Source organism: Dipodomys merriami, unplaced genomic scaffold, assembly GCF_024711535.1.
Source record: "Dipodomys merriami isolate MVZ:Mamm:240054 unplaced genomic scaffold, mDipMer1.0.p SCAF_70, whole genome shotgun sequence".
NCBI classification, from domain to species: Eukaryota; Metazoa; Chordata; class Mammalia; order Rodentia; family Heteromyidae; genus Dipodomys; species Dipodomys merriami.
In genome coordinates this window covers 1439267-1455931 of record NW_027206291.1, presented here as the reverse complement: position 1 = coordinate 1455931, position 16665 = coordinate 1439267, and the positions used below count along the sequence as shown (strand labels likewise).

The 16665-nt window shown below is 62.2% G+C and overlaps 1 protein-coding gene across 12 annotated transcripts in view; it reads left to right on the top strand.

The window, feature by feature from the left end:
• Positions 1-16665, top strand: part of LOC138817710 (unconventional myosin-IXb-like) — a 67260-nt gene that overhangs the window by 8992 nt on the left and 41603 nt on the right. For all 12 annotated transcript variants that reach the window (XM_070008291.1, XM_070008287.1, XM_070008293.1 and 9 more), the window contains exon 2: positions 7240-8132. In XM_070008291.1, coding sequence (XP_069864392.1) covers positions 7302-8132 — 831 coding nt within the window. In that variant the 5' untranslated portion in view covers positions 7240-7301. The remainder of the gene's footprint in view (positions 1-7239; positions 8133-16665) is intronic.

Genomic DNA, 16665 nt, shown 5'->3' with positions numbered 1-16665 from the left:
AGCGTGTGTGGTACCCCTGAGCTGGACCCCGTCCATCACTGACTCCTGAAGAGCTCTGGGGGTCCCCCCCCCTCATGGGCCATCCCTCCAAAGGCCCGGCCACCTCTCCTGCGTCCCCTCAGGTCCACGAGTAGGCACGTCTTCGGGGTTCAGGTGGGGAAGCAGGGGCTGCGGGTGCTGGGGTCACGGTCCGGCTCGGTCCGCAGCGTGTGCCCGGCTGGAGCCGCGAGCTGCGTCGTTCGCGGCCCGCCCCGGCCGGCCCGCAGGGGCGGCTCGGGCGCGCCTGTGCCGCGGGCTCTGGCAGGCAGGGCTCGGGAACCGGCGAAGATGCTGAGCTGTGCGCCCGGCTCCCCAGACCATCCCACCGTAATGGCAGCTTCTCCTTTTAGCCTCATGCATGATTTCATCCCCTAAACATGCAGCCGTGGATTATGGCCTTATATAAACGAAACAGCCATGCTGCGCTCCGTGGAGGCCCCCGGCTGCCGCCTCCGGTGAATCCACAGCGTCGCCAAAATGATGGTCAGAGCGCGCCCGGCTCAGCCAGCCCTGGAGCGCAGCCCGCCCGCCCCCAGGGCCCCATTTTTGGATGCTTCTCTTTTCCTCAAGCCTCCTTCCTATAAAGAGTCAGACTCAGCCCGGGACCAAGGATGGGGCCCGGAGAGGTTACATCAGCACCGCCCCCACCGAACCTGTCATCTTCAGGTTTCAGCTACTCTGGGGGCTTGAACTCAGGGCCTGGATGCTGTCCCTGGACTTCTTTACGCAAGTCTAGCGCTCTACCACTTTGAGCCACGGTACCACTTCCGGTTTTCTGGTGGTCCTTTGGAGATAGGAGTCCCATGGACTTTCTTTCCCAGGCTGGCTTTGAACTGCGATCCTCAGATGTCAGCCTCCTGAGCAGCTAGGCTTACAGACGTGAGTCACAGGTGCCCAGCAGATCTCAGGTTTTTAAAAGGCCTATTCAATAGATGCTGTGGTACACACCTGTAATCCCAGACCTGGGTAGACTGAGGCAAGAGGATTGAGGGTTTGAGGCTTTGAGACCTGGGGTAGGGACTTGGTCCAAATAGTAGAGCACCTGCCAAGCAAGTGTGAAGCCCTGCAAAACCTTGTACTGCCGGGCGCCGTGGCTCACGCCTGTCATTCCAGCTACTCAGAAGGCTGAGATCTGAGGATCACGGTTCAAAGCCAGCCCTTGCAGAAAAGCCCCTGAGACTCTACTCTTCAATTAATCAGCAAAATACAAGGCTGGAGGTGTATACCTCCAGTGGTAGAGCCCCAGCTGTGAGAAAAAAAAAAACAACTGAGCAAGAATGCGAGACTCTTCTACTTGTGTTGGAATTGGTGACAAAAGTTTCAGAGTTTTCTTTCTTTTTTTTTCGGTCGGTCGTGGAGCTTGAACTCTGGGCTTGGGTGTTCTTCAGCTCTACAGCACCACTTCCGGTTTTCTGGTGGTTTATTGGAGATAAGAGTCTCATGGACTTTCCTGCCCAGGCTGGCTTTGAACCGAGGTCCTCAGAGCTCAGCCTTCTGAGTAGCTAGGCTGACAGGTGTGACCGCCGGTGCCCGGCTAGTTTCAGAGTTTTTATGGGACAGAGTTCTAACCCACGGCCTTTTGCTTTCTGGGCAGGAGCTTTTCTGCCGAGCCATGCCTCCAGCCCTGTTTTTGCAGATTCTCTTGGAGGTACGATGCTCTCCTGAGCTGTGATCTGCCTACTTTAGGTCTGCGGCTGTCCCTGGGGTGACGGTGTCTGTCTCCATCCATCTTCTCTGCTGAGATGGGGTCTCCAGCGCTTCTGCCGGGCGTGGGTTGGGACCACAGTCTCCTCGGTGCCAGCCTCCCCAGTCACGTGAGTGGCGGGCAGGCGCGAGCGGCGGGCACACAGCTTCGCCCAACAGATCCTGGGGCCTGGGGGCCATTCTGTTGGTCCCCATGTGAGGCATTGGCAGGCTTGGCACACTGGAGGTCATGGTTTGTGGGACCTGCGGCCCACAGCTTGGTGGTCGAAACCCCCTTCCCTCGTGCGGGTACAGCGGGGGACTCCAGGACAGGTTTCACATCCTGATCCGGACCTCCGCCCCGCGGGGCTGGCTTGCACAGCTGGGGCTCCGCTGACGTTAGCAGGGAAGGGAAGGGGCCACTCGGGACCCACCACGGTGAGCAGGGGAGAGGACGCAGCCGGCCAGATGAGACTCTGCCACCGGAGCCGCGGCCATAGGCCCCCTGGGTGGAGTTTTCCGTCCTGTCTCCTCCCGGGTAGTCAGGATGACAGGCATGCACCACCACACCGGGCCAAGGGCTCTTTTTGGTTTTGGTTTTGTCTGTCCTGGGCTTGAACTCTGGGCCTGGAGCTCTTCAGCTCAAGGCGAGCGCTTGAGCCACAGCGCCACTTCCGGTTTTCTGGTGGTTTATGGGAGATAAGAGTCTCATGGACTTTCCTGCCCTGGCTGGCTTTGAACTGCGATCCTCAGATCTTGGCCTCCTGAGAGCCAGGATGACAGGCGTGAGCCACCGGCGCCCGCCCAGCTCAGGGGTTCTTTCATAAAGAACATCTTTTATCTAGAAGTTCTTTTATAAAGACATCAGTCCCTCCGTACTTTGATGATAGCCGTTGGATTTCATCCTCAGCTTGCACACCTTCCCGGGTGACCTTCCCCGGTGGCCCTCCCCGCCCCCCCCCCACAGGTGCCATTTTCAGGCGTCAAGCAAGCTTGATCAACTTCCTTCTTGCCTGGGGGGCCTTGGAGGGGCTGTTCCTGGGCATGGCCCCCCCAAGCCCCCCATCACTGGCAGGGTCGTTTCCTACGCCTTCTCTGGCCTCTCAACAAAGGGACCCCTAAGCTGGGAACCCCCATCTCAGGCCTTGTCCCCAGCGGGGCTCCCTGGGCCCCGTGCGGTCCCAGGAGAGGCCGGGGACCCGCGGGTCAGGTGGCGGACGCCACAGGGTTCGAAGGTCCTGTCATAGCTCCAGAGCACAAGTGGCCAGAGCTGGGGTGTGCGTGCCCCACAAGTAGTGTATACCCCCGCTGCCCCCAGTGCATGCCACCCGCGGGGCTGTATGTGAGTGGCTGTGCCGCGGGAGCGTGTGTGTGCACGCGCGCGTGCGTGCTGTCTGCACCGTGCACACTGACCACTTGTGTACATGGATGTGGCGTGTGCTGAACACGCGTGTGCACGGCGGTGCCTCAGCAGGATCCCACTTTGAGGGCGTGTGTTGTCACCAGGCTCGGGTGATCCCACCCCCCTCGACAAACACCGTGCGCAGCGCTGGCCGCGTGTACCGCGTGCGTGTGCAGGTGCGGGGTGTGCCCTCCGCGCTGACGGAGGCGCAGAGCGGCAGTCTGGGGGCTGCGTTCCTCACCCGTCCTCCTCCTCCTCCTCCTCGTCCTCACTGTCCACCCCGGTGCTGTCGGGTGGCAGGGCTGCCCCTCTCAGCTCCTGGGGTGTGCTTACCCCCGCCCCCCATGTTCCCCGGGAACATGACAAAGTGTTCCCTAAAGGCTAGACAAGCTCCGTCAGGGTTCCCGTCATTTTGAACTGCTCTTGGAATGGGGTCTTGCAGCGGCGCGCTGGCAGCTCACACCTGTCATCCCAGCTGCTCAGGAGGCTGAGGTCTGAGGGCCAGCAGTTTGAGCCAGCCTGGCAGGAAAGGCCGGACATGGCGCTGTGGCTCCGGTGGTAGAGCGCCAGTCTCGAGCACGAGAAACCCAGGGACAGCGCCCAGGCCCTGAGCTCAGGCCCCAGGACTGACCAGGAGATGGGAGCTTGCGTGCGCGCGCTCGCACGTGTGTGTGTGTGTGTGCGCGCCTGTGCATGTGTGTGTGTGTGTAAGGCTGGGGCTGGCCTTGAGCAGCCTGTATGCGGGGATTGCAGGCTTGCACCACCGCACAGCCGTCTGTGGAGAGGTAAGCCACTTCCTGGAAGGTGTGCAGTCCTCCCTCCCCCTCCTCCTCCCCCCTCCACACAGCTAGCAGCCTGCTTCCTGCCCTGGGGACAAGCTGGCGTTTTCTAGCATTTTCTATATGTGGGATGAGCTAGCCTTGAGTCTTAGCTGTTGCGGATGAGAGCATAAAACCCTGTTGATTTTTTTTTTTTTTTGGTCGGTCGTGGGGCTTGAACTCTGGGCCTGGGCTCTGTCTCTGTGCTGTTCAGCTCAAGGCGAGCGCTCTATGGTTTGAGCCACAGCGCCACTTCCTGTTTTCTAGTGGTTCATTGGAGATAAGTGTCTCCTGGGCTTTCCTGCCCTGGCTGGCTTTGAACGGGGATTCTCAGATCTCAGCCTCCTGAGTAGCTGGGATGACAGGCATGAACCACTGGTGTCTGGCTCTCTGTTTTAAAGTGTGAAATCTGAACATTGGCAGTGTTGTGCAAGGTGGACCTTTATCTGGTTCCAGAACATTCCTACCTTTTCCAAGAGGAGGCTCCGCCCCAGCCCCAGGCAGCCCCTGGTCTCTCCGGACTCTGGATTGGCCTGTTTGGGTTGTTCCCTATCGTGGGTCACTGTGCGGCCTTCTGTGTGTGGCTTCTGTCACTCAGCTTCCTGTGTTCCAGTCCTGTCCACGTTGTAGGGTGTGTGGGAGCTTCCTTTGTTCCTTTTCCTGGCTGAGTAATATTCCATGGTGTGGATGGAGCAGGGTTCCTGTGCCTGTGTCTGTTTATCCACTGGTGGACACGTGGCTTCTTCCCACCTGTTAAATGGGACACTCGGTGCGTTCCAGGCGCCCAGCTGTAATCTTGGCCCTCGGAAGGCTGAGGCGGGAGAATGGTCAGCTCCGGCCAGCCCGGGCCATGGTAAAGAGAAAAGAAGCGTCTTGGGTTGCTGGTTGAGCCGGCGACCGCTCGGCTGGAAATGCAGTGCGCGATCCGGCCAGGCACACTCTGTGGCGGAGCCCACGGACCCGCAGGGCGGCCTGGCTCTGTCTGTGTATCGGGACGCGGGTTTTCTGTTTGTGGGTCTCGCGGTGCTGGGGGGGTGCACTGGTCGGCCCAGGGGGATGCAGATGTTATCGGAGCACAGGTTACCGAGCCTCGTCTGTTAGGTCTGCGTCCCGGGACGTGGGGAGGGTGTTCCCGTGTCCCCTGCCTTACCCGCGTGGACGGCCGCGCTGCCTCCGTCCCCTGCTGCTCCGGGCTGGGTGCTGGTTCCTGTGCCTGCTCGGTGAGAGGGCAGAGCCTTCTAGAAATGACTACGCGGAAATACCTGAAGCCTTCTCGGCTCGCTGGGGCGGTGATGGCTCCGCCGGCACTGTGGCCGCGCCGCTGCTCCCCTCACGCTCACTCTTCCCCTGGAAAACCAGCCCCGGACGCGGCGCCCGCCCAAGGCTTTTGCCTGAAACCTACTCCGCCTCAGGAGGCTGCGATCCATCTGATGATGGTGGTTTGAATGGGGGGGGGGTCCTTGACACCCTTAACCCCAGCTGAGCAGAGAAAAGCTGCAAGTAGAGCTTGGCTCAAGCGGTTGAAGGCAAAAAGTGCAGGGAAGGTGCCCGGGCCCTGGGTTCAAGCCCCGGGACTGGGACACAAGAACCCCAACGCCCAGCAACCCCAATGCCCAACAACCCCAACGCCCAGCGTCCTCAGAGGAGAACGGAGTCTGCTGGCTTGACCTGGATGGGTCTGAACAGCCACCCAGCATGCCCTGCGGCTTTTGTGCAACACAAAAGAGTTGGCGGGGAAGGCGGCTCAGGGGTAGACGCCCGCCTGGCAGCTCGGAGCCCTGGGTTCCGTTCCCCGCCTGGCAGCTCGGAGCCCTGGGTTCTGTTCCCCGCCTGGCAGCACGGAACCCTGGGTTCCGTTCCCCGCCTGGCAGCACGGAGCCCTGGGTTCCGTTCCCCGCCTGGCAGCACGGAGCCCTGGGTTCCGTTCCTCAGCACCACACACACAGGAAAAGCTGAAAGTGGGGCTGTGGCTCCAGTGTAGAGCGCTCGCCTCGAGCAGAAGCCACTCAGGGACGGCGCCCAGGCCCTGAGTTCAAGCCCCAGGACTGGTAAAATAAACGAAGAGTGGTTGATTTAGCTCAGAGTTCTGGAGGGTCACCCATCCTTTTCTGGTAGTTTCTAGTGAGGTCTTTCTCGGTGGCGGATGGCATGTGCGGAGCCGGCCCTGTGGTGAACGGGTCACACAGCAAGAAAGCCCCAGGGATGGAGGGCCCGGCCTGCGGCTCCTGACCGCCCACCCTGGAGGGAGCTGATGGGGCCCCACCACCGCCCGCGGGGCCCGCTTCATATAGGCCCCCTTCCTGTGTCAGATCAGGCAGCAAGCCTCCGGCATGAAGCTTGGGGACATACTCAAACCAGATCCAAACCGTAGCCCCTACCCCCCCATGGAGCGCCGTCGCGCACACATCACTCAGAGACGTGGGTGTCCGGGTGTTGTCCGTGGGGCCAGCATCCAAAAGACATCACCAGCAGCCCACATGTACCTTCCTGTTTGTGTTTGAAATCTTGGGGTTCGAACTCAGGGCCTCATGCCAAGCACAGACCCTGGACCCCAAAGTTTAGGGCCCAGCCCTTTGGCTTTCGTTATTTTCCAGATAGGGTCACTTGCTCTTTGCCTGCGGCCTGCGGGGTTCAGGCCAGCCTAGCCAACGACCGAGGCTGTTTTACAAATAAATACGGTGAAGCCGGGTGCCGTGGCTCATGCCTGTCATCCCAGCTACTCAGGGGGCTGAGATCTGAGGATTGGGGTTCAAAACCACCCCGGGCAGGAAAGGTCGTGAGACCCATCGCCAATAAAACACCAGAAAACTGGAAGTGGCTCTGTGGCTCAAGTGGTAGCGTGCTTGCCTTGAGCTGAAGAGCTGAGGGACAGCGCCCAGGCCCAGAGTTCAAGACCCAGGACCCACAAAAAAAAAAGTAAAATAAATATAGCAGAAAAAGCTGGAGGTGTGGTGTAAGTGGTAGAACACCAGCCTGCCTAGCACGATGCCCCGAGTTCAAATCCCAGTACTACCTCCCCCCCAAAAAATCCAGAAATGACAGCGGAAGGGGCTGTGGCGCTGTGACTCCCGGCAGAGCTTGCTTAGTGTGCAGAGGCCCCAGGGTTCACCCCAGTACCGGTGGGCCAGCCTGTGGGGGGGGACTCTTCAACAGTCCCATCCACAGAGGGGTCCCCGTTTTTCCCAGAGGGAGGGGGGCCCCTCAGTCCCCCAGGACGATCCTGTCCTTGGAGGACTCCCCCTTTCCCTGCCGCAACCCGTGCTGACCCTGTCCCCGTTTTGCCCCCTCCCGCTGCAGGAGCGCCCGGACCGGACGGGACCCGGAAGGCATGCGGAGGCCCGGCGGTGGCGGCGGGCAGGATGAGTGCGCGCGAGGCCGAGGCGGGCGGCGCCTTCCACCTGCGCATCTACCCGCGGCTGCGCTCGCCCTCGCCCCCCGGGAGCCGGGCGCCGTGCCGCGTGACGGCCAGCCGGGACAGCACGGCGTCCGAGGTCATCCGGGCCGCGGTGGCCAGCCTGCGCCTGGACGGCTCGCGGCGCTACGCACTGGTGGAGGTGCGGGCGAGCGGCGGAGAGGAGTGGGTGCTGGACGCGGCGGACGCCCCGGCGCACCGCGTGCTGCTGTGGCCGCGCCGCGCGCAGGACGAGCACCCGCGGGAGGACGGCTTCTTCTTCTTGCTGCAGGAGCGCGGCCCCGACGGCGCCCTGCAGTACGCGCGGGCCCCGGGGGCCCCGGCGGGCCCCGCCCAGCGCCTGGTGGAGCGCGGGCTGCTGCCCCGGCCCCCGGCCGACTTTGACGACCTCTGCGACCTGCCCGAGCTGACGGAGGGCGCCCTGCTGGAGACCCTGCACCGCCGCTTCCTGCAGCACAAGATCTACACGTACGCCGGCAGCATCCTGCTGGCCGTCAACCCCTTCCGCTTCCTGCCCATCTACAACCCCAAGTACGTGAAGATGTACGAGAACCAGCAGCTGGGCAAGCTGGAGCCGCACGTGTTCGCGCTGGCCGACGTGGCCTACCACGCCATGCTGCGCAAGCGCGTGAACCAGTGCATCGTCATCTCGGGTGAGAGCGGCTCGGGCAAGACCCAGAGCACCAACTTCCTCATCCACTGCCTCACGGCCTTCAGCCAGAAGGGCTACGCCAGCGGCGTGGAGCGGACCATCCTGGGCGCGGGGCCTGTGCTGGAGGTGAGCACCGGGAGCCCTCCAGATGGGTGGGCACGGGGCTGCTTGGGTACGGTGCTTGCATAGCCAGCACGTGCAAAGGTCCTGAGTTCTGTCTCTGTCTGCCAGTGGAAATGATAGTAATACTAATAAGATTAGATTTTAAGCTGGGGGGTGGGAGGGACTCATGCCCGCCATCCTAGCATCTCAGGAGGCTGAGATCTGGGGATCACGGTACAAAGCCAGCCTGGACAGGAGAGTTCATGAGACTTAAATCTCCAATTAACAACCAAGAAGCAGGAAGCGGAGCTGTGGCTCAAGTGGTATAACGCTAGGTTTGAGCATAAAAGCTCAGGAGGACACACACGCACACACACACGCACGCACGCACACACGCACAGAGTAGATGTTATTACTCGGCCCTCAGGCGTAGAGATGGCCGCCCTTGGAGGTGGTTTGCTCCTCACAACTCCAGCAGGGCCAGCATGGCGGCAGGCCTGCGCCCTTCAGGGAAGCCAGTCTCGTGAGTTTCTTAGGCAGGAAGAGGCGGTGCGGGCTGAGGCTTTGAGGGTTGCCGCCTCCGAGAGCGCAGAGGCCATCCTCAGCCATCGGGGGCCTGCGGTTCTTGGGGCGGGGTTCGTGGCCTGGAATGCGGGGGGCCTGGGGAAGCCGGGGACCATCCTATAAGCTCTGGAAGCGTCTCCCGCTGTCTCTCAGAACTGGTGAGACCCGGGAGGGTCCGTCTCCCCAGAGCCAGATGGGGAAAGGACACCCTGGCGTCCACCGTGGGGGCAGTGGGCGGGGCCTCGGGCGGGGCCAGCGAGTGGCCGCCACGCCCAGCGCCCTGGCTCTCACGGAATGGGATTCTCTAGTGGGAGCTCCCATGGGTCTCGGCATTGGGGTGCTGCCTGGCACACCGTGTGTGGGTGCAGCCTGTAGCCCAGGACCTGGGGTTGCAGGCGTCTGCCTTTCCCTTTGAACAGAATTATTTTGGTTCTGAACCTCTGTCCGTGAGTGTCCACACAGCACACAGGCGTGGTTAGCGTGTGTGTCACGCAGGGATGGTGGCGGGGTGTGGTGCGGGGTGTGCAGGCCGGGCCTAGGTAGGTGGGGCTGAGCCCTCCCGGCTCCCGAGGGTGACTGTGTGATCTCAAGCCCTCCTCCAGGCAGGCAGGGACTGGGGGGCCCTCACCCCCTCTGGCCTGTTGTCTTTGGTGGTGCTGGGGGCTACCATGTGGACTCATGGAAACCCCATGTGACTCCACCTCGCCCGGGTCCCTGCCAGGATGTCCCTGGGGGCCATCGGAGCCGGCCCGGCCCCGCGCAGCTCTGCTTCTCCCGCCGCCTCCTGCACGAGCAGCGAGACACTCGCAGCCCCCACCCGTGTAACTTAAAAACCACCTTCTGTTGGCCGCGGTTTACCTCTCACCACGCAGCCCACGCCACGGCCATCCCTTTCCTGCGCTGGCCGTGCGTGGCCGTGCGTGGCTGTGCTTCCCAGCCCCCAGCTGCCAGAAGGAAATAGTGTTCCCAGAGGAGCGGGGTCGCTGGAAGCGCCTCGCCGTCCTGCCTGTGCCCTCGTGGCCGTGCCCCTGTCCCGTTTCCCAGTGCCTGTGGCACGTGCCGCTTTCTCTGTCGTCGCAGCCCCGAGCACGCGCGCTGCCCTCACACAAGCCCCGGGGCGGGCTTCACTCTGCCTCTGCAGTTCCGCGTGTCCGTGGAGGTCTTGAGCCCCGGATGACCGGGACAGAGCATGTCCCGTGTCCGCGTCCCTCGCGCTGCGTGCCCGGCTGGGCAGTGTGTGCACAGGAGGGCCGTCTCACGGAGCTCTGGCCCTGGTGATGCCCGGTGACTGCGGCAGCCGCTCAGCCACGGCTGGAGACCAGACCATGCTGCGTGTGCCAGGAGGAAAAGCCAGGTCCTCCCTGGCACCCGCATCCAGGCTGAGACAGGGACACTGGGATGGAAACGCGTGGCTGCGCGTTCACCGCCGGGGGAGTTTACCACGCAGGCTGCTCGCCGTCTGGGGTCCACACCAGAGCCCGGCCTGTGCCACGTTCCGCGCTGATGCCCAGCAGGGCGTGGCTGGGGCTGGAGCTCAGGGCGCACACGCTCCACGCAGGGCAGGGGGCAGGCTCCCTCCGCAGCCCCCGCCTCGCGGTCATGGAGGCCGAGAGCCAGAGTCAGAGCGTAGCAGGCCTCCATCCCGCGGGGCCTAGCGGGGGGGGGGGGGAGGGGGCGCCCTCCCCACGGCGCCTCCCGCCACTCCCGCCGGCCGCTCTCTGCCCCAGTCCTGGGGTTTTGAGCTCGGTCATCGCTTACCCGTGCCAGATAAAGGCAATTAGTTTGAGCAGTTTAGAAAACATGGATCCGGGACTGGGAAGGTGGCTCCGTGGTAGAGTGCTCGCCTCGCATGCATGAGGCCCTGGGTTCAAGTCCTCAGCACCACATCCACAGAAAAAGCCGGAGGTGGTGCTGTGGCTCAAGTGGTAGAGCGCTTGCCTTGAGCTGAAGAGCTGAGGGACAGCGCCCAGGCCCAGAGTTCAGGCCCCATGACTGACAAAAAAAAACAAAAAAAAATGTTTCCCATGTAGCTGTATTTCCAAAAAAAGTCGCGTCCGCAGATTGGAGAGGCAAGATGCGCACAGGGGCCTGGGGGGCGGGGCTGGTGCCATTCGCTGCCCCTTCCCCGGGGGCTCTAGCCCTGCCACCATGGTGGTCCTGGCCCTCAGCTGGGCAAGGCCCTGCCAGCCTCTGCACCGGTGGCCAGTCCCCTCAAAGACTGGTACCCCAGCCCGGTGGCGTGGGTGATATGGTGGCCCTCCATGAGTCAGCGGCCTGTGCCTCGCTGCACGCGGGCTCAGACTAGACTGGAGCCAGCGCCATGTCTGCGGTGACCCTGTGCCAAGGGGCAAGGTACGTTCAAATCCAATCCAGGCTCTTCTTTTTTTTTTTAACTGTATTTTTTTTGTCTTTTCTTTTTTGGTACTGGGGATCGAACCCAGGACGTTGCACTTGCTAGGCAAGCGCTTTGCCACTGAGCTACATCCCAGCCCTAATCCAGGCTCTTCTGCGCGGGCCCCTGGTGCCCAGGTCTGGGCCAGTCCCAGAGCACGGAAGGGCGTTGGGCACACTGGCCTCCTCTCACCAGTGGCACCTCCTTCCGCAGGGGTGCCAACCAGAGTGTCCCCAGGGGACCCCCCCCCCCCCCCCGGGAATGGCTGCTTGGAGTCCGTGCCATCGGCCGCCATGCGTTCCGGATGCCGAGTGCACGGTGTCATCTGTAGGCCCCGACCTTTGCTTTTTCTTTTTCTTTTGGGGGGTTGGTCATGGGACTTGAACTCTGGGCCTGGGTGCTGTCCATCAGCTCTTCAGCTCAAGGCGAGCGCTCTACCACTTGAGCCACAGCGCCACTTCTGGTTTTCTGGTGGTTTATTGGAGATAAGAGTCTCACAGAGTTTCCTGCCCAGGCCGGCTTTGAACCACGATCCTCAGATCTCAGCCTCCTGAGCAGCTAGGATGACAGACGTGAGCCACCGGCACCCGGCTAGGCCCCAAGCTTTCTGAGCTGAATATTTCCCCAGTGTGGCACTGAGTGGTTCGCGTGTCCTCCTGTTGTCCACTGTGTCGGGTGCTGGGCTTCCTAGGGTTCACCCACCATCTATCAAAATCCACACAGCAGCGGGCCCCGTTTAAAGATGAGGGAACTGAGTCCCAAAGACATATTGGCACATGAGGATCTTGTGACTACCATAGTGAAGTACTATAAATGGGTTGATGAAGCCAGCAGGAATTCCCTCTCAGGGTTCTGGACGCCAGAAATTGAGCACCAATGTGCGGGAGCCCTGAGAGGGAGCCTCCTGCCCCCCCCCCAACCAGCCTGTCCTGTCCCCCCCTGCCCTACACCCCCCGCCTGCCCTACACCCCCCGCCTGCCCTGCCCCCCCCGCCTGCCCTGCCCCCCCCAGCCTGCCCAGCATCCCCCGCCTGCCCTGCCCCCCCCTCCAGCCTGCCCTGCCCCCCCCTCCAGCCTGCCCGGCACCCTCCGCCTGCCCTGCCCCCCCCTCCAGCCTGCCCTGCCCCCCCCCTCCAGCCTGCCCGGCACCCCCCGCCTGCCCTGCCCCCCCCCAGCCTGCCCGGCACCCCCCGCCTGCCCTGCCCCCCCCTCCAGCCTGCCCTGCCCCCCCCCAGCCTGCCCGGCACCCCCCGCCTGCCCTGCCCCCCCCAGCCTGCCCGGCACCCCCCGCCTGCCCTGCCCCCCCCCTCCAGCCTGCCCTGCCCCCCCCTCCAGCCTGCCCTGCCCCCCCCCTCCAGCCTGCCCGGCACCCCCCGCCTGCCCTGCCCCCCCCAGCCTGCCCGGCACCCCCCGCCTGCCCTGCCCCCCCCCCCCCCCCGGCCTGCCCCGCACCCCTTGGTTTGTGGCCGCAGCCCTTCTGCGTGCGTCTCTGCTCCTGCACATGGTGCTTGTCCGCCTCACTGTCTTCCCTGTGCTCTCATGACTGGGTTTCGGGGTCATCCAGAATCACAGATGACCCCATCTTGTGATCCTTGTCTTCACCGCATCTGCAAAGACCCTGTTTTTAAACCAGGTGACAGCCACGGCCCACGCCCCAGGAAGCTTTTGGTGGGCCCTGTCTTCACCCTGGGTGTGTGCTTTGGTGAAAACGCGCTCTGTCCTGTCCCAGGCTGCTAGGCCTCGGGCCCTCAGGGCCTGCACCCCTGGGGAGTTTCTGTCAGCGCCTCAAAAGGAGAAGTTGATGTTCTGAGGTTAGGGTGTCACTGCGCGCCCAACCCCCACCTCGCAGTCGTGGTTGCATCCTGGCTCTGCAGTTCTCCCCCAAACAGGAAGGGAGCCGGGAGCTGCAGAGGGCTGGTCCATCAGCTGATGCAGACGCGGGGGAGGGGGAGTCCCCCGCACCCCATCTCCGGGGGCCACGGACGATGCCCTGGGGGAGGGGTCATCGTAGCCCCTGGGGCAGTGGTGCTGTTGAGCCCCAGGTTCCCCCCCCGTGGGGTGTGGGTGGGCTCCCCTCTGCCTGGTGTTGGGGACAGTATGTCACTGTCCCCTTCCAGCGGGAGCACTGCCACCCTGGCCTGGCGCGAGGAAACCAGCCAGGGTGACACAGTGTTTTTGAAGTCCTGAGCTGGGCGCGTGGGAGCTCCCTCCTCTTGGCTTCTGAGCCGGGGTTCCGTGCACAGGTGCGGCGGGGCTGGGTGCGGCTGGAGTGGGCAGCCTCCGCGGCCCGGGCCGCGGCTCGCGCTCCTGGGTGGTGATGTGGGTGGGGCGGCACCCGTGAGAGGCGGGGCTTAGCGATAGGACTTTAAGTCGTTTGGGGGCGTGGAGGGCCGGGAGGCTGGGAACCTCGTCTCTGTCTTCGGGTTTGGTGGTGTGTCGCTCCTTAGGCGAGTACCCCTTCGAACCTTCCTGCCCTGTGACGTGAGCAGCCAGCGAGGCCCTTGCGGTAGCTGAACCCGTGCCAGTGCCACACGAGCTTGAACTGCCAGACAAGCCTCGTTGGACACAATCATAGCAACTGTACAAACATGGCTTCTGTCTGTTCCAGAGTATTGCATCACTCCCGAAAGGAGACCCTGTCCTCATCAGCAGTCAGTGCCCCCCGACTCCCCCCGACTCACCCCCCCCGCCCACCTGATGTGGGTCATACCACGTGGCCTTTTTTTTTTTGGTGGGGGGGGAATGCCAGTCCTGGGTTTGCGCTCAGCGCCTAGGCATTGTCCCTGAGCTTTTCGCTCAAAGCGGGTGCTCTACCGCTTGAGCCACAGGTCCACTTCTGACTTTTTGGTGCTTAACTGGAGATAAAGAGTTTCACAGGTGTTTCTACCTGGCTGACTCGGAACCCTCATCCTCAGATCTTCCTGAGCAGCTAGGATTCTAGGTGTGAGCCACTGCTACTCTCGGCCTTTTTATCTGGCTTCTTTGATTTCTTTCTTCTTTGTCGGCGTGGGGCTTGCCGTCGGGCCCGGGCGCTCCTCCGTGCTCTGTTGCCGCAGCATCCCCTCCTGCGTGCGGTGGACGGCACGCCTCGGTTTGTGTGGCTTCCGGGCTCTTGGTGCCTCACATCGGAGGTGATGCGTGGAGACCCACCCACACCCCTGACCCCCGTGCCGCGGGGAATCCCGGGGAATCCCGGCTCCTCAGCCGCCGGCTGTGGGGAGCGGAGGGTCTGGCAGGCCTAGCGGGGGGAGGGGCCAGTGGGAAAGGGAGCTGCTTCGCCCACAGCCAAGCCGCAGGCGCAGCACAGGTCATCCGGGAGACGAGCGGGAGTCACAGGTGCCTTTGAGAATCTGATTTTGGGGGCTGGGAAGGGGGCTCAGCGGTAGAGTGCTCGCCTCGCATGCATGAGGCCCTGGGCTCAATTCCTCCACACCACACACACAGAAAAAGCCGGAAGTGGCGCTGTGGCTCCAGTGGTAGAGCGCTCGCCTTGAGCTGAAGAGCTGAGGGACAGCGCCCCACGACTGACCAAAGTAAAAGAAAAAAAAACCTGGTTTTGTGGGACTGAGTGCATGGGGTGCTCAGAGACGCCCACAACACCCATTGGAGGGGCTTGCCTGCTTGCATAACCCGGAGAGGGGCAGGCTGCGCTCCGGGGTACCAGGGATGCTGCATAGCTGGCCCGATGCCAGCGCAGACCCGTCCTCAGCTGGGAAGGTGGCTCAGTGTAGAGTGCTCGCCTAGCATGCGTGAAGCCCTTCCATTCCTCAGCACCACAGACACAGAAAAAGCCAGGAGTGGCGCTGTGGCTCAGGTGGTAGAGCGCTAGCTGGTACTTAATTGGAGTTAGTAGTCCCAAGGCCTTTCCTGCCCTTGGCTTTGAGCCAGGATCATCAGGTCGCAGCTTCCCGAGTAGCTGGGATTACAGGTGTGGCCACCAGTGCCTGGCCTCTTGGCCCGTTGTGTCAGGGTTGTTTTTTTTTTTTTGGCAATCTGTGCCACCAGAATTGCTACATCTTGGCAGTACTGAGAATCGAACCTGGGGCCTCATGTTGCTAGGCAGCTGCTCCATCGCTGAATTACCCCTTTTTTTGCTGTTTTTTTTTTTCTTCCAGTCTTGGGGCTTGAACTCGGGGCCTGGGCACTGCCCCTGAGCTTCTTTGGCTCAGGGCTAGCACTCCACCACTTGAGAAGGCTACAGTGCCACTTCCGGCTTTTTCTGCTTCTGTGGTAGTGAGGAATGGAACCCAGGGCTTCATGCATGCAAGGCAAGTGCTCTACCACCGAGCCACATCCCCAGCCTGCTGCTGTGGTTACTTTTAGTCTTGCTTTTCCCAGGGGAGCAGCGTCCTTCTATGTACTTGTCCCTCAAAGCTGGGATATCAGACACTACCACCATGCCCAGCTGTTGGTTGAAATGGGGTCTCCTAAGCTTTTGCCCAGGCTGGCCTCCACCTGCAGTCCTCCTGACGTCTGCCACCCAAGGCGCGTAGCTGGGAACACAGGCGTGCATTACCGGTGCCCATCTAGTCACATGTGGCCGGTGCTCAGGGTGCAGCCACGCATTCCGCCTCTGAGCTGCACCCAGCCCGGAGGGAGTTTTAGTTTGGTGCTGACAATGACAGTCGGGGTGTCCAGTGCTGACAAGTGACCCTCCGGCCCAACCTACAGCAAGCCCCCCCACACGGCGTTTGAGTTCTGTGGTTTATTACCTGTGGTTAACAACAGTTCGGAAATATTAAACGGAAAATCCCAGAAACAAACAATTCGCAAGTTTTAGCTTTCCAGCAGTTCTGAGGAGCGTGGTGAAATCTCACACGTCCCATGGTGTGCTGGTGGTGGTGCTGGTGGTGCTAGTAGTGGTGGTGGTGGTGCTGCTGCTGCTGCTGCTGGTGCTGGTGGTGCTGGTGGTGGTGGTGCTGGTGGTGATGGTGATGGTGGAGGTGGTGGTGATGGTGGTGGTGATGGTGATGGTGGAGGTGGTGGTGATGGTGGTGGTGATGGTGGTAGTGCAGGTGGTGGTGATGGTGCTAGTGATGGTGGTGATGGCGGTGGTGATGGTGGTGGTGGAGGTGGTGGTGGTGGTGGTGATGGTAGTGGTGGTGATGGTGGTGGTGGTGATGCTGTGGTGATGGAGGTGGTGGTGATGGTGGTGGTGGAGGTGGTGGAGGTGGTGATGGTGCTAGTGATGGTGATGGTGGTGGTGGAGGTGATGGTGATGCTGTGGTGATGGTGGAGGTGGTGGTGATGCTGTGGTGATGGTGGTGGTGATGGTGGTGATGGTGGTGGTGATGGTGGTGGTGGAGGTGGTGGTGATGCTGTGGTGATGGTGGAGGTGGTGATGGTGCTAGTGATGGTGATGGTGGTGGTGGTGGAGGTGGTGGAGGTGGTGTGGTGATGCTGTGGTGATGGTGGTAGTGCAGGTGGTGGTGATGCTGTGGTGATGGTGGTGATGGTGGTGGTGATGCTGTGGTAGTGCAGGTGGTGGTGATGCTGTGGTGATGGTGGTGGTGATGGTGGTGGTGATGCTGTGGTGGTGGAGGTGGTGGTGATGGTGGTGGTGGAGGTGGTGGTGGCAGGTGGTGGTGGTGATGGAGGTGGT